This window comes from Macrosteles quadrilineatus, unplaced genomic scaffold (assembly GCF_028750875.1).
Source record: "Macrosteles quadrilineatus isolate MER2022 unplaced genomic scaffold, UCM_ALF_1.0 Scaffold_3__2_contigs__length_128488019, whole genome shotgun sequence".
Classification (NCBI taxonomy): domain Eukaryota; kingdom Metazoa; phylum Arthropoda; class Insecta; order Hemiptera; family Cicadellidae; genus Macrosteles; species Macrosteles quadrilineatus.
Genome location: NW_026542596.1, coordinates 31,827,273 through 31,854,548, shown reverse-complemented (window position 1 = coordinate 31,854,548; position 27,276 = coordinate 31,827,273). Strand labels below are relative to the sequence as shown.

The 27,276-nt window shown below is 35.9% G+C and overlaps 2 protein-coding genes across 2 annotated transcripts in view; one reads left to right on the top strand and one right to left on the bottom strand.

Moving 5' to 3' along the window:
* LOC128988589 (uncharacterized) overlaps window positions 1-14,786 on the top strand; it is a 31,880-nt gene extending 17,094 nt beyond the window's left edge. The window contains exons 13-14 of the mRNA XM_054409997.1: window positions 433-587; window positions 13,217-14,786. Coding sequence (XP_054265972.1) covers window positions 433-587; window positions 13,217-13,316 — 255 coding nt within the window. The 3' untranslated portion in view covers window positions 13,317-14,786. The remainder of the gene's footprint in view (window positions 1-432; window positions 588-13,216) is intronic.
* A 1,701-nt stretch (window positions 14,787-16,487) lies between these two features.
* Window positions 16,488-19,712, bottom strand: LOC128989084 (uncharacterized). Its single transcript, XM_054410941.1, has one exon. The coding sequence runs from the start codon at window positions 19,710-19,712 to the stop codon at window positions 16,488-16,490; it is 3,225 nt and encodes a 1,074-aa protein (XP_054266916.1).
* Window positions 19,713-27,276: the final 7,564 nt, after the last annotated feature.

Sequence of the window (27,276 nt, the reverse complement as noted above, 5' to 3'; positions counted from 1 at the left end):
TGACATAGCATAAAACTGTTATTTCATTCTCATATAAGACTTCTTTAGTGTTTCTTAATATATCTGTTAAACCTACTCTTTTTCTCTAATTTTTACAAGTAAACTAACAGAACTCTATCCCTTTTCAAAGTCCTATAAAATATTTTAGTTTGTAATTTCTACAAATCACCATTATTTTTAACAATGTATTTTAAAAGTTAACACTTAACTAACAGTTTCCGGCCGTAATTTCACTGTAATCCACCAGGTTTGATCACTTCACTTCACACATCACTTTGTCCACTTGTTCACTTTCTTCACTCGGCGCACTTGTCGGAGCAGAAGCGTTATTGCAACTTATAAAATTAGATCATGCAAGTAAAAGTTAAGCCAGCAAAGCACGTACCTCAATACTATGGCGGCCAGTGGAGTTGACATATGTGTTTGTTGTAGTGTGTGCCTATCCTAGGCCGGGGCTTCTGGACCGGAGGCTACAAGTGTGAGTGTCTGCAGGGCTATGAGTATCCGTTTGAAGATCAAATCACTTATTACGACGGCCAACTTGTCGAGGCAGAGTTCACCAATATAGTGCAAGATAGGGAGACTAGGTGAGTTCTACCCTTACCCTACATTTCACCCTTCCACCACCAAACCGGTCCCCAGTCCCCACCCCTCCCCTCATCTGACAGACCTTTTGATTTATTACTCTCACTCTTCAAGCCAGTTCTGCCTGGGTGGATTTTTAATTTTTTTGTTTTTTAGTTTGTTTAGTTTTTGACAAAAATGTTAATTTTTCAACATGTTACATGTACTGGTACATTTTATATAAACTATTATTTTTTTTGCTGGTTTATTTCAATGATTTTTTTTTTCAATTTGTTATTTCCAAAACAAATGTATACACATTTAGCTGCAACAGCCATTGATTGCTTGTCTGCAGCCTTGGCAAATTTGTTCCACTTCAGAGTAAATATACTTCATGAGTCTTTTTTATTTCCTTGAAACTAACCATAACATAACCATATAAATAGCTTCTGGAAGTTTCTTGAAGCAAAATGTCACAGGAGCCTATTGAAAAATAAGAGGGCAAACATAAAAATTCAAAGTAGGAAGATTTTTACGATTTATAAACTATGAAAATATAATCACAGTAAAAATAGTAAGTTTACCTAAATAGAAAAGAGTCCAACCATGAACAAGCAACAGTTTTGCATTACCTACTAAATTATAATGTTTCCTTCAAAGCATCTGAAGATAACATCGTTCCCAGCTTAAACCTTCAATTGAAAAGGCTGTCAGTTGCATTTTTTACTGAGTAAGGTTGAAGTTCCTCATGTTTTATACTAACTACTAGTTTCAGAGAATCATGATAAACCAAGATATTTATTGGTTTTGGTTGGGATTTTAATTTCTTAGTAATTCCAAACTGATTTTTCTATTTAAACTAAAATTTTATAAATAAATTGGATCCACCAGGACAAGAAATGTGGACTGAAGTTTAGACGATTTTATTTTATTTTACTTACAAAAATTTAGGATTTTATCTTTTTTTTATACCACTTGTGTTCTGTAATAAAACCTTGCAATCCAACCATAGGTGGTACTGTTAAAACAGATTATATTGAGTAGAATTTGCGCTTAGATTTGAAGATTCATCAGGTTTATTAATTTTTATCATTAATCAGTATATATACATAAGTGTGTTTTTATTTTTCACCCTCATCCCATAGCTTAGTCATACTTAAGATATGTGTAATTTGAATTGTTAATTAAGTATTGTTGATTTTGACATTCTCCCCCTAGGGTATATGAAGAAAGTATTGTTTTTGCCAAAATTTTGTAGCTTGAAATTTGGGTGGATATATCCGTTTTAGGTCCCCCTGAACCCAAAATGTTGTTTTCGAAGTGATGTCTGTGTGTGTGCATGAGTATAGAGCTACAGACTAAACCTGTGGTCTAAATTTCATTAAATTTGGAGTTTGAATACTAATCCATGGTATTTCCAGGTCTTTTAAATTGTTATGGACATTTTATTTTTAATGGTAATTTAACTAAGAAATCACAGAAAAATTTAAATTTCACAAAAATAGCTTAAACGATTTTGATAAACAATTTATTATGTTATGGATGGCCCTTTTAGCTCTAAACAGCGAGGTACAACTTTAAATGGTGTAAAAATTACGGATCAAAGTCATTGCAATTTTTGTGGTTTTACCCATTGAAATATAGTAGCTCTCCCTGCTTACCCATTATAAGGGTTGTTGACAAGCTAATAGGAGAAACACCTCTACCTTAATTTGCATACCTAATTAAATTTGTACAATGCATACATGCCTGTTAATTAGGTACTTTTTAAATGGCCCAGAATTTGTAAATATTTTAAGCACTAGAAACACATTTTTTATCAATGTGGTCTTTGTTGGTTAAGGGAAGTTGGTAGGAAATTTGAGACAGTGAATGTACTCATTCATGTTTTCTGAACCCTAGCCCATCTTGAAGGGTGAACAAGTTTTTTGGCGGCAAGCCTACAGCCCCGGCTTCCTACTCACCACAGGGTTATGCAAAACAAAGCAATTGAGACTTTCCTTGTTGCAGTCACCTGCACCTGCCAACTGAATAAGAATGTGGCCTTACCTGTGCCTTGGGCAGTAAACAAAGCCTAAATGGCCTTGGCTAAATGTAACAAGTCTTTTAAAATGCACATAAGAAATTTGTATTTCTTTTGATCTTACAAAAATGATTAGATTTCAAGTGTTTTTACTGTAAAGGTGTTTTCGCATGTATACAGTTGTCAAAACACAAATATATTCAGAATATCAAAAATTTGTGATACATTTTAATTTATGTTATTTAAGAAATTATTGTGCACCTTTTCCAAATAAAAACCGACTAGGCTAGTACAAAAAAGGTTTTTCGTAGTTTCTGAATCTAGAATCTGAAAGGATGATGTCTCTACTATTGCGGTAGATAATCACAATCTCAGGAAACCTTGAACATACCCCCCCCCCCCCTGGAGAGGATGTTCAAAACTTATCTGCAACCGCAGAGTGACTAGAATTGTGTCTTCGCCATCGAAGAAGATTTCCACAATTTTGTCATGACCGAGGACATTTTTCCGATTTTAAGTAATTCAAATGGATTGTAGTATAAAAGTTAATCTACATGTGTTATATTATTAAAATGTTAGTCAAATTTGTGATCACTGTTAAAGGTCTTAAATCAAATAAAAATAAAGGCATATGTCTCATCAAAATAAAGCTTAGAGTGTGTATGTAGATTTGCAAAAAAGTAGCCTATTAGCAGTGTTGGGAAGTAGCGCGCTACTTTTTTTGTAGCGTTAGCTGTAGCTACGCTACTTTTAAGATTTTGTAGCTTTAGCTGTAGCTAGCTACATTTTTAAAGTAGTTGTAGCGGAATTTTAGCTACTTTTCTCGCTACATTAACATTGTTTGAGATAGTGTTTTTTATCATAACCTCAACCTTACGTGAAGCAACTAACAACCTCTTTCAAACAGAGATTTTCAAAAAAAATTAGGCCTACTTTCTTGGCTTTATACAGCTGGTTGCAGCCGTTTCATTCCCTATTACAACGTTGTGTGGACATGGAGGCCATTAAATAAGTGTTATCCACATTTTTGGCTCTAATTTCCTTAATTTACTACTCTATGATTACTGTCAGATAAAATAAAATCACTAGATGCAGACGACGTTTAAACGTTACTGGTGACAAGAGAAACTATTGCTTGCAAGTAATTGACAGGGAAATTAGTAATCAATTTAGTTTCTTTATTACATCGATAGTGTTTCAACTTGGGTTTTAATGGAAACCAAAAACCAACACTAAACCTTAAAATAATGAGAAAGCTGGTCTATCAACCTTTGCTTCAGCTGTTGATATTGGTTCATCATCACAAGCCCTTCCTTGGTTAGATTACGAAGATTGTTCAAAGTTTTACTAAATTAACAGAGAGGAAATTACTTGAGATTTAAGATATGCCTAGACTACATGATAATTGTAACGAAAAAATCCCCATATAACATGAAACTTAAATTGAAAAAAAATAGCATAGTTTGCTCCTGCTAACAGCTCTTGTATAGGACTATTCCTAGGCTATGCTATGGTTTATGAAGAATGCCAAGTTCCAAGTTCAATTATTATGAATATATCTGTTTAGTCCTTGCAAGAACAAGCCTACTATAGCCAACTTGTTACATAGCCAAGTAGGCCTACATGTTATTTTCAAATTTGTTACTTTACAAATTTCAACATGTTTAAATTAAAAGCTGATTTCAGTATGAGTTGCTGAATACTGTTTTCTGTACCAACTAGGTTGAAGCACAATTTGCCCTATGCATAATGACAATAAAGGACGATTTCTTGACATTGAAAAGTGTTATTCATAGAACAAGTAACTTATCACTATGTTTAAAAGTTATAGCAATGTCGTTTTTAACATTAAAAGAAAAAAAAGGCAATAAACTCCAATTTCAGTAGGCTAGGCTCTGTAACACAAAAAATATTTTTTAAATAATCGTTTTACAGTTTTATTGGTCTTAATTGTTGATATAAGACATCTATAAATGAATCTATATTTAAGAAATAAAATGAGCTTTTAAAATATAGTTTGGTTGTGTGTCCTTTGAACTTAATGAAATTTACATAAGTTGCTTAAAAATAATGCAATAAGTTATTTAAAAATAAGTAGGTACTTAATATGATGGGACACCCAACTATTTTTTTCTGTTGTTGTAACGTTTGGTTTATAATGCCAACAAATTAAATACACTCTAGGAATAATTTGTTTTCCAAGTAATGTTAGTTACATTTGTGACATTTTTTGTTTAAATGTTTGTTCAATAAAAATGAAGTTGAAATTAATTTTACATTTACCTAATGTGCGTGAAATAAAAAGTAACGTCTTTGGAAAAGTAGCTAAAATTGTAGCTGTAGCTACATTTCATTGTAGCTGTAGTTGTAGCTAGCTACTTTTTCGGAACTGTAGCTGTAGCTGTAGCTAAGCTACTTTTTAGGAAATGTAGCAGTAGTTGTAGCTAGCTACATTTTAAAAGTAGCTTCCCCAACACTGCCTATTAGTATGGACAAATTTCTTAAGTGCTCTGTCCCACAAGCGGATTTACAAAGGGCTATTCCTTACATGATTCCAAATTTTATCCCCATCGCCCTGAGTCTCCCGTGATCGCAACAACACCTTTGAGCATCTCTTATCGTTACACCATCGTCATGAGTCCCCAGAGATCGCAACAACACCTTTGAGCATCTCTTGTTGTCACGACATTGCCATGAGTATCCAGTGACCACAAAACAACCCCTTAGAGAAATACTCTTTACGTCACGCTAACGCCGTCAGTCTCCCGTGATCACAACAACTTTGAGCATTTCTTGTCGTCACGCCATTAACGTGTGTCCCCTGAGATCACAACAACACCTTTAAGCATCACTAACTGTTAGCCATTGCCGTGAGTCTCCTGTGATCGCAACAACACCTTTGAGCATCTCTTGTCGTCACGCTAACGCCTTCAGTCTCCCATGATCACAACAACAACTTTGAGCATCTCTTATTGTTACGCCATCGTTGTGAGTCCCCCAAGATCGCAACACCTTTGAGCATCTCTTGTTGTCACGCCATTGCCATGAGTATCCAGTGATCGCAAAGCAACACCTTAGAGCAATACTCTTGTCGTTACGCCATTCCCCCGTGATCGTAACAACACATTTAGCATCTCCTTTCGTCACACCAACGCAGTGACTCACCCGTGATCGCAAGAACACCTTTGAGCATCTCTTGTTGTCACGCCATTGCCATGAGTATCCAGTGATCGCAAAACAACACCTTAGAGCAATACTCTTGTCGTTACGCCATCGCCGTGAGTCCCCGTACTCGCAACAACACCTTTGAGCGTCTCTTGTTGTCACGCCATTGACGGGAGTCCCCGTGATCGCAACAAGACCTTTAGCATCTCTTTTCGTCACGCTAACGCCGTCAGTCTCCCGTGATCACAACAACAACTTTGAGCATCTCTTGTCATCACGCCATTAACGTGTGTCCCCCGTGATCGCGACAACACCTTTGAGCATGTCTTGTCGTCACGCCAGTGACGTGTGTTCTCCGTGATCGCAACAACACCTTTGAGCATCTCTTGTTGTCACGCTAACGCCGACGGTCTCCCGTGATCACAACAACAACTTTAAGCATCTCTTGTCGTCACGCCATTCACGTGTGTCCCCCGTGATCGCGACAACACCTTTGAGCATCTCTTGTCATTACCCCATCGCCGTGAGTCTTCTGTGATCGCAACAACACCTTTGAGCATTTCTTATCGTTACGCCATTGTCGTGAGTCCCCCGAGATTGCAACAACACCTTTGAGCATCTCTTGTCATTACCCCATCGCAGTGAGTCTCCCGTGATCGTAACAACACCTTTGAGCATCTCTTGTCGTTACGCCATCGTCGTGAGTCCCCCGAGATCGCAACAACACCTTTGAGCATCTCTTGTCGTCACGCCATTGACGGCAGTCCCCGTGATCGCAACAACACCTTTGAGCATCTCTTGTCATTACCCCATCGCCGTGAGTCTCCCGTGATAGCAACAACACATTTGAGCAATACTATTGTCGTTACGCCATCGCTGTGAGTCCCCCGTGATCGCAACAACACCTTTAGCATCTCTTTTGATCACACCAACGCGGTGACTCACATCAATGGCGTGACAACAAGAGATGCTCAAAGGTGTTGTTGCGTTCACGGGAGACTGACAGCGTTGGCGTGACGACAAGAGTTGCTCGAAGGTGTTGTTGCGATCACGGGAGACTCACGGCGATGGAGTGACGACAAGAGATGCTCAAAGTTGTTGTTGCGATCACGGGAGACTCACGGCGATGGAGTGACGACAAGAGATGCTCAAAGTTGCTGTTGCGATCACGGGAGACTGACGGCGTTAGTGTGTTGACAAGGGATGCTCAAAGGTGTTTCGATCACGGGAAAATCACCGCGTTGGCGTGACGAAAAGGGAAGCTCAACGGTGTTGTTACGATCACGGGGGACTCACGGCGAGGGCGTAACGACAAGAAATGCTCAAAGGTGTTGCTTTGCGATCACTGGAGACACACCGCTATGACATGACGACGAGAGATGCTCAAAGGTGTTGTTGCGATCGCAGGAGTCTAACAATGATGTTTATGCTGCAAGATATCTTCAATGGGTTTCTAGCGATCTCGGGAGTTGATTACCGTACATGTTTTGACGTCATCGTGGACGTGGCTATTACAATGTCGCTGCTATTCTGGTTTAACTTATTCATCTTGGAAAATGATTATAAGATTAGATTATTGTAAGGCACTTTGTAGTACATAAGTAAAAATTACCTTTGGAGTCTACTTTTTGACCATTCTCCACATTATTCTATTACACAAGATTGTCAAGAGTTCAATGTATGTTTTAATGTGTAACGGGTCCTTTGGTGTGGTTTCCACGCTACAGTTGCTGATCTGTTTATCAGAGATTGCGGAGGCGAGGGGTCGGTGCGATGTTGCGGTGAACTAACGGTCCGTGTAGTTTTGACACGTCGGCCGCGGCTCTAATGTATTCTGACATTAATAATCGGCGTGTCGGTGGCGAGGGTGAGGGGGAGGCCAGGTTATGTTCCCACAGTAACTGTCATCTCGTCGTCACCCTTCATCTAACAACTCACCCCGTCATATCTCCCTTCCATCACACATCACCCATCCACACAACGTGCTCACTGCTCACTGCTCACTCACTCACTACTGCTGAACAAACCGCGGTAAAATCACATGTAAAATTGTGTTCAAATAAAGCCGATATCGTGTTGCAGATTTATAGTAGTTTACGCAACGATCTCGTTAAGACTATTCACGCGAGTTGCGTACACTACTTTACCTACGACAGTTTTTAAATTACTAACAATCACTACTCATAACTTCTAAGATAGGTTATGTTTTCTTTTATAACCTCTCATTGCCACTGACAGTATGGTGCAACGACTCTTTGTTCCAATCACTTACTGCAATACTGCATCAATCATTAACAATTAAATTGGTAAACAGCTGATTAGTTCGAATCATTACAATCTATATAATTAATACGCTACATGAAACCATAGATAAAACATGTGTTGGTTAGTCTATGATGAAACTTTGTCGGTTGAACTTCTCCGCCATTTCTTAACCGATTTTTATCCATTGACGTCTCATTGGAAAAACACGCTCACTAGTCCTACTGAACAAACGTCGTTAAAATCGCATTATAAATACTGATCAAATATGGCCGATTTCGTGTTGTAAATGTAAGTACTGTACGCTCTTTACGGTCTTAGACGTAATCTAGGGGCAATTATAAATCATCTACAGCCTACACAACACGCTTGTGCACTAGTCGTACTGAACAAACCTCGTAAAAATTGCATAATTACTGTTCTAGGCTGATTTCGTGTTGTAACTTAAACTACGTTTTTTTCCGTCTTATTCGGTAAAAAAAACCATGACCTAATCTGGCGTGCGTTTGGCCAGTTTGGCCTAGGTGTGGCAAAGAGTGATTGTGTATGTGTATGCGTATGATAGGGACCAAGGTTTGTCACTCAAGTTTTTACTTATTACAGTATTGTGTTTATAGTTTAAAAATTGTTATGAAAACGTATTGTTTGGTTTATATTTAGTACATGAGAGATTAACTGTAGTATTGTTTAGTTTATATTTAGTACATAAGAGGTTAACTGTAAGAAAGGACCATGTGGTCCTAATGTTCGCCTCAATAAAAAAGTATTTTCATTTAATTTACGTAATCTCGGGCAATAATTATAAATTACCTACATAACACGCGCACTAGTCCTACCGAACAAACGTCGTTAAAATCGCATCATAAATACTATTCAAATATGTCAGATTCTGTGTTGTAAATTTGACTACGTTTTTACCCTCTTATACATAATCTAGTGGAAATTATAGGTTATCTACACAACATGCTCACAAGTCCCACTGAAAAAACTCTTTAAAATTGCATCATAAATACTGTTAAAATATGGCCGATTTCGGGTTGTAAATTTAACTAGGTTTTTTTCGTCTTAACCTAATCTAGCGGCAATTATAGGCTAAATCATCTACACTCACACACACACACTACGTCCTATTTACTCTATTGTCTATGGTCCTACTGAACAAACCTTGTTAAAATTGCATCATAAATACTGTTCAAACATGCCCGATTTCATGTTGTAGATGTAACTACGCTAGTCTTACACATAACCTAGAGGCAATCATGCACTGTAAGATGAAAGTCAAGAGTGGTGTTTTGTGGAAATACTGGTTGGAATAGTTGTGTTGGTCAGTGCACAGTCCAAGTTGAATTGAATGTTTAACGGTAAATTGAAATATAATGTCCCAGTTTCACTTTCCACATTCGAGTTGGAGTTGGTTTTACCCGGAGCATTTCATAAAGAACGTATTTTATCACGAAAGAGGGTTAGCGTAAGATTATCAGTTTACTTTAGGCTATATTTTTCGACACGTTCATGTCGAGAGATTTTCTTCTTAAAGATTGTTTATGTAGTTTGCGTTATTATATACCGTGTCGTAACCTTTGAAATTTCACATTTTGCATAGACTATAAAAGAACGAAATGTTTTCAAAACTGGATAGCTCCGAGTGTTGTGGATCTTATTTTTGGATCCAAAAGTCGATGATTGAAATTTTTGATAGAGGGTGAATTTTTATTGTATGCCTTTATACAATCCATTGGAATTGGAATTTCAACGATTAGACTATGTGAAAAACGTATTAAATACCTCAACCCTAATAATACCAAACTTATTTAAATTTATTGTGTATCCACAACACAAAGTATCATTACGAAAACAAGAGTACAGTATTATTTGTCAGTAAGTACTGGTTGGGATAACAAAGTTAAAATTAAGACCCATGATTAGAGTAGTTGACTTTTCTACTTCTAGAACAAGATTTGTTGATAAAGTATCTAAAGAAATATTTGCTTGTTCTCGTCACAAAGTTTTAATCGGAATGTGATATGTTTAGTACGTCCATTGGGTATACGTCTTACTTGTTCTTGTTATCACTGCCACTACTTATCCATTTCCGAATATCGACGAAACCTGCATCGCGGTTAAGTTATATTTTTACGCTAAAATAAAAGTGGTTTCAAAAATGTTAAGCGAATGCGGGGCAGGCGCTTGGTCATCAATTTAAAGAATGTTTTACTTACGCATTATGAGTTGAAACCAGAATGACTTGGGGTGACTTCAATAGACGTCGTCGCCCTTCTGAACGTGTTTTTTGCTTCAACTCAGATGGTTCGTCGATCGATTTACTTCCAGTTCAGTTTTTGTTCAAGGTCGTGTTTTTTGCCCAAACATTAAGTAAAAGTCAAAACAATATTTTATCGTTCTTTAATTCGTCATAGTTTAACCTTGAAAAATCTATTAGTGATACAATCAAATTTTATGTAAACTGTTAAGGCCATTTAACAAATAAAAATATAGGCATATGGCACATCAAAATGGAGCTTAGAGTGTGTATATTTGCCGAAAATTATTGGTACAGTATGAACAAATGTCGTATGGGCTCTGCCCCACAGCCTATTTCCAAAGGGCTAGGCCCTACGTCTGTTATGCTTCCAAAGTTGGAATGATTTAATTTAATTTATTTAATGAAACAGCTGGTCAATGCAATTAACTGGAGTTTGTTTATTTACTCGAAAAAGATTATGTGTTTATATTAAGGAAAAAATGTGCATTGTTTAGTAAGCGGGTTGTGTTGGTTAAAGAAGGGTAGTATAAGTAGAGTATTGATCACAGTTTCATTTGCCTTTTCAATTCTTATATTATCTTTAAAAATTAAATCATAGAGTTGCTGTATTTGTAAACACACGTCAGCTCCACTTGAACACTGTCATGGCTGCTTAGGTCACAATTTCCTCCCGTTGCAAAGCGCGGGTATAGCAGCTTGTAATGTTTTAATGTAGAATCTTAAAATACCTTCTTGCGCGTATAACGTGTATTCTTATTGGTTTCAAGTATCAAGTATATAGCCTAATGTTGAATAGGAAATAAAATAGGGGCAACTTTTTCTGTTACATAAGTATCGTAAAAAAACAACAGACTATACGAGCTGCGGAGTCACAGATTAAGTTGTTACTTTTAGCATCAGGTTTTTTTCGTATGCGTGGATATTTATACTGCATCCTTCTATTTGACGACTGCAGTTTTAAACAAAGTATCTGCTAAAAATGTTTGCCATTAGTTGCAATATCATATCGCCCTCACCATTTTCATAGAAGCGCGACTTTACATTGGAAGAAGAAGAAAGTTATTTAAATGAACTCTATAAGACATAGCTTGTGGACGTCTGAAATTTCAACATGGACACGGTAATGTTTATTAATGATTAATGTCGCGTCTATGTTTATTAATTATTCAAATACTCTGCACTCTATGATACTGTTCACAATTAATTTAAGGTGACAACGTAATGGTGCACACAGTTAAATATTTAATTATTATATGTGGTTTATCTATGAGCAGTGAGCATGTAGGATTATATGTCCACTGAATTCCGGCTTTAACAATGCCTTTGTCAATGCAAATGCAAAGAAAATCTAAATGCTATGCTATAGTTATTTTTGTTAGAGTAAATAAGCCGGTGTTGGCATTTGGCAACGTCGCATCGGTCGGTGTATTGCCATGACGATAACAGACGTGTAAACATAAACATTGCTTACACAAACGTTGGGGAGAAGCTCCTTTAATTAGTGCATCAGCTGTTCGGTAGGCCGGGACTGCGGCGTTGCCACTTTTCTCGATGCGGCCTTGTATTAGAGGAGGCTATGCTGTTTTACGTTGTAGCCTAGTAATAGCAAAAAAATCACTATGACTATATACGGAAGTTTAACTCTCAAAATTTAAAAATTAAACACGGAATACCACAGGGGTCAATTTTAGGACCTTTATTGTTTCTGTGTTACATAAAAGGGCTACCTGACTTACAACCCGTAAACAGTAACTTATGTTTATATGCCGATGGCTCTAATATCACTGTCGTGACAGGGGATTCCAAGGAGAGTATTGAAATTGCATCATTTATTAGTCTCCCAATTATACAAAATTTCCTTGATGGTAAACCGTCTTCTTAATTCAAGTAAATCCACTTTCATATCTTTTTTGTACGAAACAAGCAAGGGTCAAACTGAAACCAGAAATCTATTTAGATGACAAACAATTAGACCATTTTTGTAGAAGTTACAAAATTTCTAGGACTTTTCATTGACGCTAATCTGAGCTGGGCAACGTTATGTTACTCAGACAAAATGTCAACAGGTTTGTCTGTCTTGAGTTTGTTAGTTAGAAACATTAAAAACATTTTGTTATTATTTAATTAATTCTCACCTGTCCTACGGAATAAACATTTACGGAGGGAGCAACAACTCAGAAAATTTTAGAAAAAATATTGCGGAAACAAAAAAAACGCGTTAAGAATTATGTATAAGTTTAAAAGGGGTAAATCTGTTAAACATTTATTTATTTCCACAAACATCCTAACTGTTTATGTTCTCTACATTGTAGAAACTGTAATGTATGTAAAGCATCTAGAAAATCAAAAATTTGTAAACAGCATTCACATGTACAACACCAGATTAAATAGACCGCTAGAACCGCACAATTTAGAAATTTTCAAAAAGAAAAATCAATATGTGGGAACTAAATTTTTGTTTCATCTACCAAGATAATTTCTTGGTGAACAAAACATAAGTAAATGTGAGAATAACTTAATGGAATATTTTGTAAAATTAGCTCCACATTCACTAACAGATTTTTTCGAAAACCACAGAGTTTAGATTGATTGTTCATGAGTAAAACATCAAACCAATTGATTGAAAAATTAATTTACATAACCAATCATGCATTAACTAATTTACTTTTATTTAGACAAAATTAGTATAACTGTTTTTATATATAGGATTATTGTCATTACTATTTCTAACTTTGACGCTATTTGTTGTACCATTGTACAAATGTATAAATAAAGAATATTTTAATTGAATTGAGCAATCTGATCTTGATGTTTTCTTGCAAGTTTATTTTCCTTCGCAGTGACTCCAATTCATATTTTGTCAATCAATAACATACTGTACATCTATTTTAAAAAGTATACGGTGTCATATTTTCTAAAGCTCTGGTTGTTCGTTGCAGATACGATATGTTCAAGTGTAGACTGGCGGGAGCCTCTAGTCTGAGCTCGAGTCTAGGTCTGGTGACCGCTGCTCTACTCTTGTGGTTGCTAGGCCGCTAGACGCAGACGACAGTCGCTGTGGAGGGGGGAGCTACCTAGCATAGTGCCTTACAAATCTCATCTTCAACTACACAGTCATATTCGTATTTCCAATCCCAATAATATCTAAACATGTCTGTTATTTTGTACTTTGTGTTTTAATAGTTTTATATTCTATCCTTTTATGTTTTAAAATTGTTTATGACCCGTCCACTGTTAAATAAGCTTTGCTATAAAGCTTGGTTTCGTACTTCGCGTTGGTTAAGTTTTGCGTATGATGATTTTGTTGCTTGAAATTGCATATTTCCAAACGCACAGAGTTAGTTATGTTGCGTATTTTTACATTGCATTTCTTGTTAGTGGTTGTAATTTATCTTGAACAAATACCCAACAAATGTGAACATTTCCGTATTTAGTGTAACTATTTTACATTTTAAGTGTCTGTTTAAATAGCAGTTGTTGCATTCCTTGGTAGTAGTAATTTAAAAGCAAAACAGTTAAGAAAAATTCCAAATAATTGAAGGTTACAAAACATTTCCTTTGACATATAGTTTGGATTAACTTTGTTAACAATCTTTCTAATGGTTTTTTTACATATAATTCTATAGCAAGATATGTAGTGTCTGTAATTCTGTAAAGCCTAGTTGTAAATACTTTAATTTGGCCAATAAACCACAGATCTACATCTGTTGTAAATTTTGAAGTAGACATACATGTATGTATAGGCATTTATTTTAAACTTGTGTAGTTTGATTCATTTTAAGGTTATGGAGTTAAACTTGTCATTGTAACTTTCCATTTGGATTTTCAACATTTACAAAAATATTATTTTAATCTGAAAACTGATAACAGTATTCATAGCACACTTTTGTGATACAATTCCTGTTTATGTATTTTATAGAGTTCTTTAAGTGATATAATGTTTTATAAGTTCAATTTTAATATTTTATGATTATATTTTAGTAATTTAACTCCGTCCAATTATATGTGTTTTAAATGTTGTAATATTGTTTTAATAATATTTTAACATATTTGTTGTGTATATGATATTTATATGTTTTTTATTTCACATTAAGTTTATTTTAATAACGTTTTTAACGTATAGAGTTATTTGCATGTCTGTATATTCTATTGAATCTTTTTTTTAGTTAAGCATTTCTCACCCAAATATCTTTCAGCATTGTTTCTCTAATGAACTAGATTTATTTGCTTTTAACTAGATACAATTGAACAAAAACATGGAACATGTACACAAAATCACTTGTACTAAAATCAATAAAAAATAATATGTATGCAAACTAAATAGTGAACAATGTAGACTCTACGGATTCCAAAATGTCTTTGTGTGTAACTTGTATATTTTTATTTTCTATATGATATCGTTTGTAAGCTACTCAATGATTTGGTTTTTACCGAACAAAGTTTTGTACAATTTTATATCATTGTAAGTATAATTAATTAAATTGTAGCACAATTAAATTTTTTAGTCAATTCAAGACTTCTTTCTAAACCCTTACTTATCTATTATAATCTTAATCTTAGTACCTATTATATCTACTATCCTCTATTACTAAAAAAATCTCAATTTTGAAAAGACTAGCTGACCCGTGCGAAGCATTCACACTGAATCCTTCTCAAATCCCACTTATTTAAGTACACAACATACAGTTAAAACTGCCTGTAAGTGAATCGTTGATTTGAGTGTAGGCGTAAAGTATAAATAAAAATATACTTCAGGAATAGATGTGGGTTTACTTTTTATACAATTAACTTTTTTCAAAACATAATGTTTAGTTTATGTATAACAATTTTACATGTTTACAGGACCTCTTTGAACACTGTGTTTAAAGTAATAATATTGCCATATACGATTTGTCTTTGAAACTTGCTTTTTACACAGATATAGTTTTCAATGAAAAAGCGAACCCTTGATAAAGCCACAAATAACTCAATGTGTAAAATTACGTGCTCCGCCGCGTACAAACCTTCCTTCGTTAGCCTCTGTCCATATGCCCTATTTAAAGCCATGGAAAAGATAACCTTTACGGGAAATACCTTCTCCTTAGTCAGTTTGAAAGGATTACGAACTATTGCGTGGACTCTGCTTAGAGTTCTATTTAGCGTGGGTTTATGAGGTGACGAACCGGGCTCAATGACTTGAAATAAAACTCTGGACATAACAGAGCGTTCTACGTCCCTCGGAACCGAATCCAAACTGATGTAAACCGTTTCCTGTCGGTAGTAAATCTGACACAACATGATCATTTATTGAAAGCTGTAGTAAAGAAAATCGATAGGTAATGTTTGAAGATGGAATTCTTAATTATACGTAGAATGGTTGGTACATATGTCAAATGAAGACTATGTCGTAAATAAAGAAATATAAAAGTTAAAGAATCCATGCGGTACTTACTTTTGAGTTGTTCTTGTTTAGACTTCTTTAAATTGAATAACCTAATTTCATCTCCGGGGTTATTTATCTTAGAAATCACAGACTAAGTTTGTCGTCATGAACAAAACACTTAGATTTGAGAAATTAGTATTCGTTTGTTTTAGCGAATTTCCCATGGGGTATAGGGAATAAGCTATTACCGCAGATATCATGGTAAGACCTAGACCCGGGACCGATTTGTTTTAAGGTCCCCAGAGGCCAAAAACACACCTAAACACCCCTAAAAACACAATTTTTGATAATTAATTTCTCTAAAATCAATTTTGTAGAGCTTAAAAAAAGAAATAATTTTGCATAGTGAAGCGTTGTTATATGCCAACCAGTTACGGAGATAATTTAAAAAGTTTTAAATTTAAATTCCCATGTTATTCTTATGGAAAATAAATAAACTGTCGTAGTTTGCTTGTTTATGGATATATCTAAACCGAATTTTGAAATTTTCTTTATTTAATACTAAGCTATTGACATTGTCATAAAAAAAAAAACACATCTCAATATCTTCCCTGTAGCAGCAAACCTAATTACTCACTAAAATTAATGTTAATTGAATAGGAAATAAATCTGACAATTTTTAGGGAATATTTTTGTTAAAAATATTATAGACAGACAAGACAAAAATGATAGACTTGACCAAAGATGTGTATTTTTTTGGACTGTTTACAAAAACCATAATAATCAATAAAACATATGTTAGTTAAACTGTATATGAAAGAAGGCAGGCATAGATTAGACATAGCTTATTACATTCTCTCCCCCCCAAGAACTAACCATTCAAAAATTAGTTTCTTTTTCCTTTTCATTAGTTTTTTCTTTGGAGCAATAGTAATTTTTGGCCGAGGCTTGCGAAGCCTAACTTTGGCACTCACCAGTTCTTTAGTGATTTTCACTTTGAGCATACGTTTTCTTCTTTGATGTTTGATTTCTTTGAATATTTCAGAATATTTCTTATTCCTCTGGTTATCACTGCTGGACTTGTTGTGGTACTGTGAGATGTCAAAGCTCTCGTCACTGACTAGGCTGACTGAATCGTCTACTAGTGACATTCTCCTCACAGACTCGTCTCTGGATATTTTCATAGGTGACAAGTTGGAATTGTCCTCCACGCTGTCTCTTAGCACCTCCGCCATCTGCTCTTCAAGACACCATTGTGGCATCGTAGGTTCCTGTGAGCGACTACAGTTGTGTTTAAACAAGGCCATCAGACATGGGAACTTGCAGCCACACTGAGCACACTTGTTTGTTTGATTGTCATCGTTATTCTTGTGCTCCTTCCAGCACACACGTTTCTTCTTGTGTCTGTAGAAGGAGGTATTGTCAAACTGCACATCACATCCACCACAAATTTTCAACTCTGAATCGTTCTCCGTTTTCTTCATTTCCCATAGAGGTTTGGCTTTAAGTTTTTTGTCTTCTGTTTTCACATTCTTCCTTTTGCCAGTTACCGCAAAGATCTTTTTCTTGATTTTGACACTGGATTCCAGCATGGCTTCCTTCAAGACTTCAAGTACTTTGGAATTTTCTATCAGCTCATCGTCAACTAGACCTATCTCATTTTCTTTATCAGGCTCTTCCGTTTTCTCTCCAACCACTCGGACTGTCTGGACACTGGTGAGAATGTCAGAATGTTTCTCAGAGTCTTGAATCATATTCTTAGCCTCCAGGGGTTGGCATTCCTTCTCTAACGCTTTTTCTTTTATTGGATCCCTGTTTAAATGTGCTTTTTTGATTTTCATATCTTTGTTTTGAGTCCTTTCCTCTTGGGAGATGTTTTCTGCACCGTAGTTGTCAATCTCAAATGATTCCTCTGCTGTTTTGTACAATTTATCATATTTAAAACATGTCAGAGCAAAGTTGTCATCGATACGTCCTCCACTGTATCCTGGACATTTTCCATGCAACGACCAGCCTAAGTAACTCCAGGATAAAACTGGCGAGTTAGGAGGTCCTTCCACAACTTTCCTTGTCAATATTAGGTTGCAATTATCTTGACCAATCAAGATGGTAGGTTTGGCATGAGATGTTGGTAGAGGTTGGTCGATTGAATTTAAATGAGACCATGTCTCACGAAGCTTTACTGAATCGATCGACTGTTGGGGTAAATCTAAGGGAAATTGAGTTCTTACATTAGTCAATGTGAAAACTTCGTCTTCATAGAGCCCTTTTATTTTAAGTTCAACTCGTCTGGACGTTGGGTCAAAATGTTTAGTTGCATTTGACCAACAAGTGGTAAGGGGTTCAATGCTACCACTGACGCCTAATTTATTGGCTGTAGTTGAATCTAGTAGAGATATGGTTGAACCGTCATCTAAAAGTGCATATGTGTCGATCTGACAGCTTGGACCATATAATGTCACTGGACATACTCTTAGTAAAACGCGGTTATTTACCGAGTGATTGCTTATAAATTCTTCTTTTGATTTACCTTCCTGCCTGAAAGTGTTCTGTACTCTGTCCCAGCTGATCTCTTGGGCATTTTTAGTGGCACTGTCAGTATGCAGAAGGCGATGGTGGGATAGTTTGCACCCATTGATTCCACAAGGTTTCTTTAAATTGCAAAATTTGATGTGGTGACGACGGAAGCAAAAGAAACACAGTTTTTTCTCAATTATCATCTTCCACCGCTGCGAGACTTCTGCTTTTCTAAAAAGCTTACATTTATCGGTTTCATGACTCTCCGAGCAAAACATGCAAACGTTTTCATTGGGCGAATTAGTAAAAACTGGTTTAGGGTCACTTCTCTTCCGCGTTGTCTCCTCGGGTGGACGAAAATAAATACTCATAATGGAACACTGATTTTCAAGCCAGTTACAGAATACTTTCAGGTCAGTAGGTTTTTCTAAATGCATGCTATTTACATGTTCAGCCCACCTGTACTTCAGGGTATAGGGGAGCTTACTTAAAAGTTCATTCAACAAGAGAGGATTTATTAGGTACATTTCCAAATCCAACGACTCTGCGGTAGAGGTCAGGTTTAAAAGAGTTGTTGAAAACTCAATAAGGCTGACAGCGTCATCCTCCTTGACTGGTTGGAGCATGCGCGCCTTCTTCAACATTGACTCGACTATAAACTCTGGACGTCCAAAACGCATTTGTAAAGTTTTCATTACTGTACTCAAATTTTTACCTGATATAAATAGAGGTTTTACCATTTTAAAGGCATCTCCCTCCAGACAATTTCTTATTCTGTCAAGGTTTTCATCGTCATTAAAAAGGTGTTTAGTCTTATTGTAACAGGAATAGAACATGGGCCATTCGTCTGGTTTCCCGCTGAAGGATGGAAGACGCTGTCGGCAAGAGACAGGTTGGTTGGAGTTAGATAAATTGATAGCTTTTGAAAAGGAGTCTGCTAGTTTATCAATAGCCGTAGACACGATGGCTGATGATGTCAAAGGAACTGACGGTTCCTCATTCAGCCACCTATTGACTTTGACATTAGAGTCCTCCTCAACAGTAGCAATATTGAAGCTTACCTTGTCAGGGTCTTCATTATCTTCCAATTCCAAATGACGACTGCCCAAGACTGAGGCGGACTGACTACTTCCCAAGACCGAAGCAGACTCAAGTTCGGTCCTTACTCTCAGCAGACGCTTCTGTCGTTCTAGTTCTCTTGCTTCAGCTTGACGTTGTCGTTCCATTTCCCTCTCCTCTCTTTGCCTTTGTTGTTCCTGCATTTGACGCTCCATATCTTGTCTCTGTCGCTCCATCTCCTTTTCTTCAAATTCTTTCAGCCGTTGCAACTCCCTTTCTTCATGTATTTTCTCAAGCCTGTTTATTTCTTCTATTTCTTCTAGTTGCAGTTGAACTAACCGGCGCTTGCTGGAAGTTGAAGATTTGGTTTTTGACTTAGAAGGGGGTTTTGGAGGTTGACTATCTCTTTCTATGGGTTCCTCATTCTTGTCATTTACATTTTCTGGGGAATATCTATTTGGAGGGTGTTTCTCTCTCCCTGACTTTCGGATTGACATATTTCTTGACATAATTTATAAGTCGGGTTTCGGCACCAATGTTAAAAATATTATAGACAGACAAGACAAAAATGATAGACTTGACCAAAGATGTGTATTTTTTTGGACTGTTTACAAAAACCATAATAATCTATAAAACATATGTTAGTTAAACTGTATATGAAAGAAGGGAGGCATAGATTAGACATAGATTATTACAATTTTAGTAGAAATCCATCCAGGTAAATGGAAATTCGCTTAGTCTACTGAAAAATTAGTGACTTGCATACTTTCCTAGCGTAGTGGGTAAAAAAGCTTTAAAATGACCCCTAGTTTATGAAAATTTGTGAAATATTAAGGAAGTTATGGTGTACCGACAAAATAAGTACTTTTGAAATTATAATTGAGCTGAGTGAAGCGTAGCTCTTTGGGATTGACTTCACAATATTTCTAACACTTTAAATCAATAACGGCTGAACATATTTTAGCCAAACTTACCAAGGTTTTTTTGACAAATGTTTGTAAGGTTTAGACGTAACCAATTTGAATTTTTGATAAAGCCTAGGGCCTATATAATTTAAAAATAACTATTTTTTAATTTTAACATTGGCTTTATGGGTTGCCCATGATGGTTACAAAATAATGACGTAAATGTAAACAAAACAAAGAATCATAGCATATGTTAAAATCAAGCCACGACCTAAACACAGTACAAAGGAAAGAAATCCGGATGATGACCACTGATCAGATAATACGGAGAAAGTGTTAAGTTTACATTTACGTTGCAATTTGGAAACGACCACTGATCGAATAGGTACAGTATTTTCAGATTCGATTTACGTAGCTAAATAAGGTTATAACAAATAACATTTATCTTATGTTATTCGAAATCAACTACATGAATCTGCAGTTTTAAATAACTAGGTATTCTCAAATCAATATTTTTTTTATCTAAATAGGCTATTACGAACATGCTTTCTTATTATTTACTTAAAACAGTCCAAGTAATCTTCTTAAAGTATTGTGAAATGTAACCCGTAATTAATGCTTGTTTTCAAGTGGAAACGTAAGCTGATTTAACTAATAAAGCATATTGTTAAATTGTTAGAATAATGTTAATGTAACAACAAAAATGTGAATGTTTATTTTTGCTATTATCAACAAAACACCCGTTCTACCACTGAGTTCAAACAACGCGTTCTATATACTTCCCAACCTATTAAAAAATTTGAAATATTTTTTAAGTTATCATCGTTTTGACCACTCACTTGCATTGATTTTGTGTTGGGAACGAATTAGGGTATATAATGCAGGATTATTTCTGCCTGGATTCCAAAATCTGCCCAAGATTGAGAGAATGTTGATTGGTTTAGGTTCAAGGCCGGGATCAACCAGAATTGTGGGTTCACCAGATGACTTAGCAAGCAAACCCAGGAAAAATGCCGATACAACGGATATGTATGTAATGTCCAAATATTTAATTATGAAACTTGTATTGGATGTTAATAGTTCTGATACAAACTGATAAGTTAAATTGATAAAATAGTTGTATTATATCATTTTATCTATAAACGTTTTTGTTTTTTAGGCCAATTGATTTTTTAAACTATGAAACATGATCGCTCCGCTCAACTGGCTTTCACTGCTATGAAAGCAAACCTAGTATATATAGATTTTTAAAATCACTGTTATGAAAATAATGGAGAATTTCATTTTTTATGTACGATAATGAAACCCCTTTGTAGATGATTATTCTTCTGTTATTTAGAAAAATGTTTGAACTAATCTGTTTTGGAATAAAATTCTGACGCTAATGGTATACAATATTCCTGGCTTCTTTTTAGTGAAATTCAGTTTTAACAATCCCTGTAGTTGTCACAGTTGTGCTGGACCGTTATACATTTTTTACCAATAAAGTATCATAGTTACTCCCACAGCTTGTTCATGATAAGAATTTATTTACTGACGTGTGACTTCCTAAAATGGAGATGGCGTTATAAGAGAAATCTATTATATTATTAAAGTGATAAAATCAAATTTTATGTAAACGGTTAAGGCAATTTACCAAATAAAAATGTAGGCATATGGAACATCAAAATAAAGCTTAGAGTGTGTAGATTTGCCGAAAAGTATTGATATGGACGAATTTCCTAAGGGCTCTGCCCCACAGGCTGATTTCCAAAGGGCTACGCCTGGCATGCTTCCAAAGTTTACATGATTTAATTTAAGTACCTGGGGACCGAGCTTTGATCGGGGGAAAATCATTAGTTTACTCTGAAAGCAGTCTTTATTGCAAATACATGAATCCATTCCCCACACTCCGCACTGCTAGCCTTTGCTTATTCTTTCACCATTTCCTGTGTCGTGGACATGTTTTCATCCCTTCTCATAGCATTTCAGTACAGATACATTATTCTAACTGCTACAAACTGTTTCCATTTCCCACACTCCACACTGCTCGCCTTTTCTACTTCCTTCACCCCTTCCTAAGTCGCGGACCTGTTTCCCTCCCATCCCATAGCATTTAAGGATTGCAGATGGACATTAATCTAATCGTCATCATCAGTTCCCCAAACTCCGGACTGCTCGCCTTTACTACTTCATTCACCACTTCCTACGTCACGGACCTATTTCCCGCCCTCCCCATTGCATTTTAGGATTGCAGATACCTTAATCTAATCGTCATAAACAGTTCCCACACACTGGACTGCTCGCATTTACTACTTCCTTCACCACTTCCTACGTCACGGACCTGTTTCCCTCACTTCCCATAGCATTTTAGGATTGCATATATCTTAACCTAATCGTCATAAACAGTTCCCACACTCCGGACTGCTCGCATTTACTACTTCCTTCACCACTTCCTACGTCATGGACCTATCCCATAGCATTTTGGGATTGCAGATACCTTCATCTAATCGTCGTAAACAGTTCCCACACTCCGGACTGCTCGCCTTTACTACTTCCGTCATCACTTCCTACATCATGGACCTGTTTCCTTCCCTTCCCATAGCATTTAAGGATTTCAGATACCTAAATCTAATCGTCATAAACAGTTCCCACACTCCAGACTGCTTGCCTTTACTATTGCCTTCGCCCCTTCCTACGTCGCGGACCTGTTACCCTTCAATTTGTTTTTATTTTTGCTGATTCCTCAAATTATTTCTTCACATAACCTTAAAGTTGTAGTTGTGTTTACTATCAGTGTGCATTATTATAGTGGTGAATAGTGGTAATAGGGTATAGTGTGGTGAAAAATAGCGTTCGTACCACGGACCGAAATGGTTCTGCGGCTCTCGATCGATTTAAGTTCTCGACTTCGTCTCGAATTTAAAAACTATCTCGAGCCGGCAAAACCTCATTTTCGGCCCTAGGTACGAAATATAGGCTACTATTTCATCTCACTTGGTTGGGATTTGCTTTCAAAACGTGATTCGAAATGGTTGCGGTATTTGTAAACAACATTTGTAAACATATCAGTGACAGCTAGAAAAAATTATCTTGATCCGAACAGCTGTTCGTTATTTCATAGACGATTATGTGATAAAAATTGAACGAAAATTTGACAAAAATCGCACAAAACTGCATTTTTGAACGTCCGTAATTTTATTTACAAAGTAGTGAGGCCATATTTTAATGACTAAAGACACTCTCGCCCATCCAGTGAATATATTAAAATAAACTTGGATCTTGTTAGTTACTCTCGTTTTTACGGAGAAGATAGCGTAAAATGCCATCTTGAGTGTTACAGACAGACAGACAGACAGAAATAGAGATAAGACTCATTTCTGCTTCTGAGAAAAGATAATAAAAAAAAGAAAGATAATAATATATTGTTGACAAACAATTGTTAAATAGGATTGTAAACAATTTTAACATTGTTTTAAAATTGTTTATAAAATAACTAAGAATAAAACAATTTTTAAATTGTTGTAAAATAGTTACAGCTTGTATTAAAACTTATTTTTTAAACTGCAAAAAACTGATTGTTTAACAATTTTAAAATTGTTGTAAAATAGTTACAACTTGAATTAAAACTTGTTTTTTTAAACTGGAAAAAACGGATTGCTAAACAACTTTAAAATTGTTGTAAAATAGTTACAACTTGTATTAAAACTTATTTTTTTACAGAAAAAAACTGATTGCTAAACAATTTTAAAATTGTTTCAATTTTATATTAAAATTGTTGCAATATGAAGTTACAATCAAAATGTTTTAAAATTGTTATACAACAATTGTAATACGACCTTTGAAAATTTTTAACAATTTTTTGCTTATTGGGTTAATTCAGCCAAAATTGTTACTTAGCAACCCATAAGAAAAATGTTAAAAGAAATGTGACTTTCGGTTTCATTTTTCTTAGATTTTTGTTGGCAGTTCTAACTGCAGTAAACTCGTTTTTAGGCCAGGAATAAACTATTTACAGCATTTGAAGACAATCGTCGGAGCCGTTTTCGAGATCTTGGTGCAAGCTAGCAAGCAAGCATACATACATCTATCTATATTCTTACTATTATAAAGAAGAGGTGGTGTCTGTGTGTGTGTTTGTATGAGCTAATCTCAAAAACTACTGGTCGGATCGGGCTGAAATTTGGCATGATGATAGCTCACATTCCCGATTAACATATAGGCATATTTTTATCCCAAAAAATCCTTCGGGGCTCCGCCCCAGTGGCTCTGGAGTTTCCCATGTTAACCTTATGAGAAATGGAATTAATGAATCTTAACAGCTGTTTCAATTAAACAAGTTGGTTATGTTCTATGATGTTCAATAGCATTAAAAGTTACAAGGATTACCAACAGGGTGCAGCACTAGCACTATTATTTCTTTTACATTTATGACAACAGCAAAAGGTGAGTGAGCGTAGCGAACGAACTTCAACCTGGAGGCGAGTGAGCGTAGCGAACGAGCTAACCTGAAGGCAAGTGAGCGTAGCGAACGAGCTAACCTGAAGGAAAGTGAGCGCAGCGAACGAGCTCCAACCTAAAGGTGAGTGAGCGTAGCGAACGAACTTCAAAAAGAACCGAAATTTCTTAAACCATCTCCTCACTCATAACTGCTATAAGCATTTGATACTTATATGCCAACCCCGTACGAAGGACGGGTACTCTGCTAGTACATACATACAAGCAAACATTGCTCGTATTAGAATAGTATAGGATTTTGATAATTAACAGCTGGTCAGTACAATGAACTGGTGTTTGTTTATTTACTCGAAAAAGATGTTTGTGATGCCGTGATGCTTTATGTAGATTTAGGAGAGTTATGTTTGGTTTCAAAGTTAGGTTGTATACGTTTTGTAAAGTATTGCCTAAAGTTTCATTTTGTAATTTAGTAAGCAACATGTAAAGAGGCTTGACTAAAGTTGAAGAATTATGGTAAAACATGTCATTCGTGACGCATCAATATGAAGCAATTAATGCTGTTGCTACTCTAAGGTATGTTGTCATATACTTTTGGATCTATTAACATAAAAAGTAGGAGTTTGAAAGTAAGTAGGTTTACACTTTTAAATCAGTTTATATTTTCAAACTAAATCATAGAGTTGCCGTATTTTAAAACACACATCAGAATTACTTTAATAGCCCTCTAGGTCACATTTTCTTCCCGTTGGAAAGCACGGGTATAGCAGCTTGTATACAAATTAAATTGTACGAGTAAGAACTTGAACTAGTAACGAACCAACCCACACGCACTTTCAAACAGAACAATAGAAACCCACCCTTGAGTAGACCCGCGATGAGAGCGCTACAACTAGCCTACATCCGGTTTACAAGATGGCGGTTTTACCCGTTGGCACGTAAAATTAAAAACCCAAACCAAACACCCACAGCTGCAGGGTGCAGGGTATTGCGTACCAATGTTCAACGTACCCTCTGTAACCCGGACAAACCAGCACTCAGTACTATTGACCATTGTACGTTACTTGCAGTTGTATAGTACACGGTCACACGTGCATTGCTTGTGTGATTAATGAAAACATAATGGGGAAGAGGGCAGCGGCAGCGGCAGCCTGCACCCCTACAATGGGCCTTCCTCTTACGTAAGCCTGCAACCTTGTCATTATCTCTGCAGACAGGTTTCTTGGAAAACGTCTACAAGTGGGATTCTTAGACGGAAATTTTGAAAATATTTTATTCAAATAGGATACAGTGGAACCTCGACAACAAGGCTCTGATAATGAGTATTAAATAAGGTTTTTAAGGTTGATTTCTAATCGAGGTTTGTAATAACATATGATTAAGGGTAATATCAATTCAAGACTATTTGAAAATTACACTTGTTATCGAGGCTCCTCGGCATTCGGATTAGCATTGATACAAGGTGGTCGAAAGTAAGTCCCTGCGGTCAGGGTTATATGTGAAAACTGTCAATTGAATACAAATATGGGATTCGTACCTTCGTAGACGGAAAATTTGAAGACATGTGATTAAAGTAATTCCTATATACAGGAGAAGAATTAAGACAAAGTTAAAAATTCTTAAAGTTAAAAATTGTGGTGTGATAAAGTGAACCTCTAAGCATTTTAGTTGTCCCTGTGAAAGGGTATATTTGTGGAAATTTTCAATAGAATACTAAATAAGGGATTCGTAGGCATAAATAAAGGCGATTCAAGTTAAACCAATACGGTTCGAGCATAGAGCGTACGTTGTCTTGCAAGTGTAACCATAGATAAAAGGAGTAGTCTACTCCGTTTACTGCAGGTGTAACCTGCAGACTATAGTTATTTGTGCAACTAGAGAGAAAAGTGAGCAATTGACTCACTCGAGAGAAATCCTTCCTTCTATTAGGAATGGTTTCTCGAGTGAGGCAATCGTACTTTGAACTCGAGTTGCACATTATACTTTTCCTACAGTTACCATAAAACAAATAAATTGGTGAAGAAACATAACCTATTTTTACACAGAAGTGAACTTTTAATATAACATTTAATGTGAAGTGACAAATACAACAGTACAACATCTGACCAGCTGATTTACAGCCAGTGCTGCCAACGTATTTCGCGCGCATACGACGTTGCCTGCATGTTACGCGCTCACTATTTCGTGCCTTCACGTTGAAAATCTGGAGTGAGACAAAGTAATTAGAGTGAGGCAATGTTAACATTGTCTCACTGATGAGCAAATTGGCCACTTTGCTTTCTCAAATCAGGGAGAGAACATGTACATTGTTAGGTAACTGTAGGAAAAACGAATTTAAATTCCTCTCATTAGACTGTCACTAAAATGTTTCCTTAAACAAGACATATTTCCCATGTAGGCCTAAATAACATTTTATTTAACGAGTGCTTAGGTTTGGAGCGATGGGAAAGGTTAATCGTGTATTTTTCAACCTAGTGTTAATAGTATAGGAAATACATTTTCCAAATTTGATCAACATGTATACATAAATATCGAAACTACAACAGTTTTATATGTCTGTATAAAAATAAATTGGGAATTTTAAATGTAAATTTTTTCAATTTCCTCCGTAGCCTTGTACAACAACGCTTCAATATACAACATTATTTTTTTAAGCTCTACGTACACGATGGAGGTAATGAAAATTGGGCTTTTCCGAGGCCCCCAACTGCGGTATGCGGTA

What these genes read in the sequence shown, in the direction of transcription:
- LOC128989084 (XM_054410941.1), bottom strand. Translation starts at nt 19,712, where the DNA reads ATGTCAATCCGAAAGTCAGGGAGAGAGAAACACCCTCCAAATAGATAT.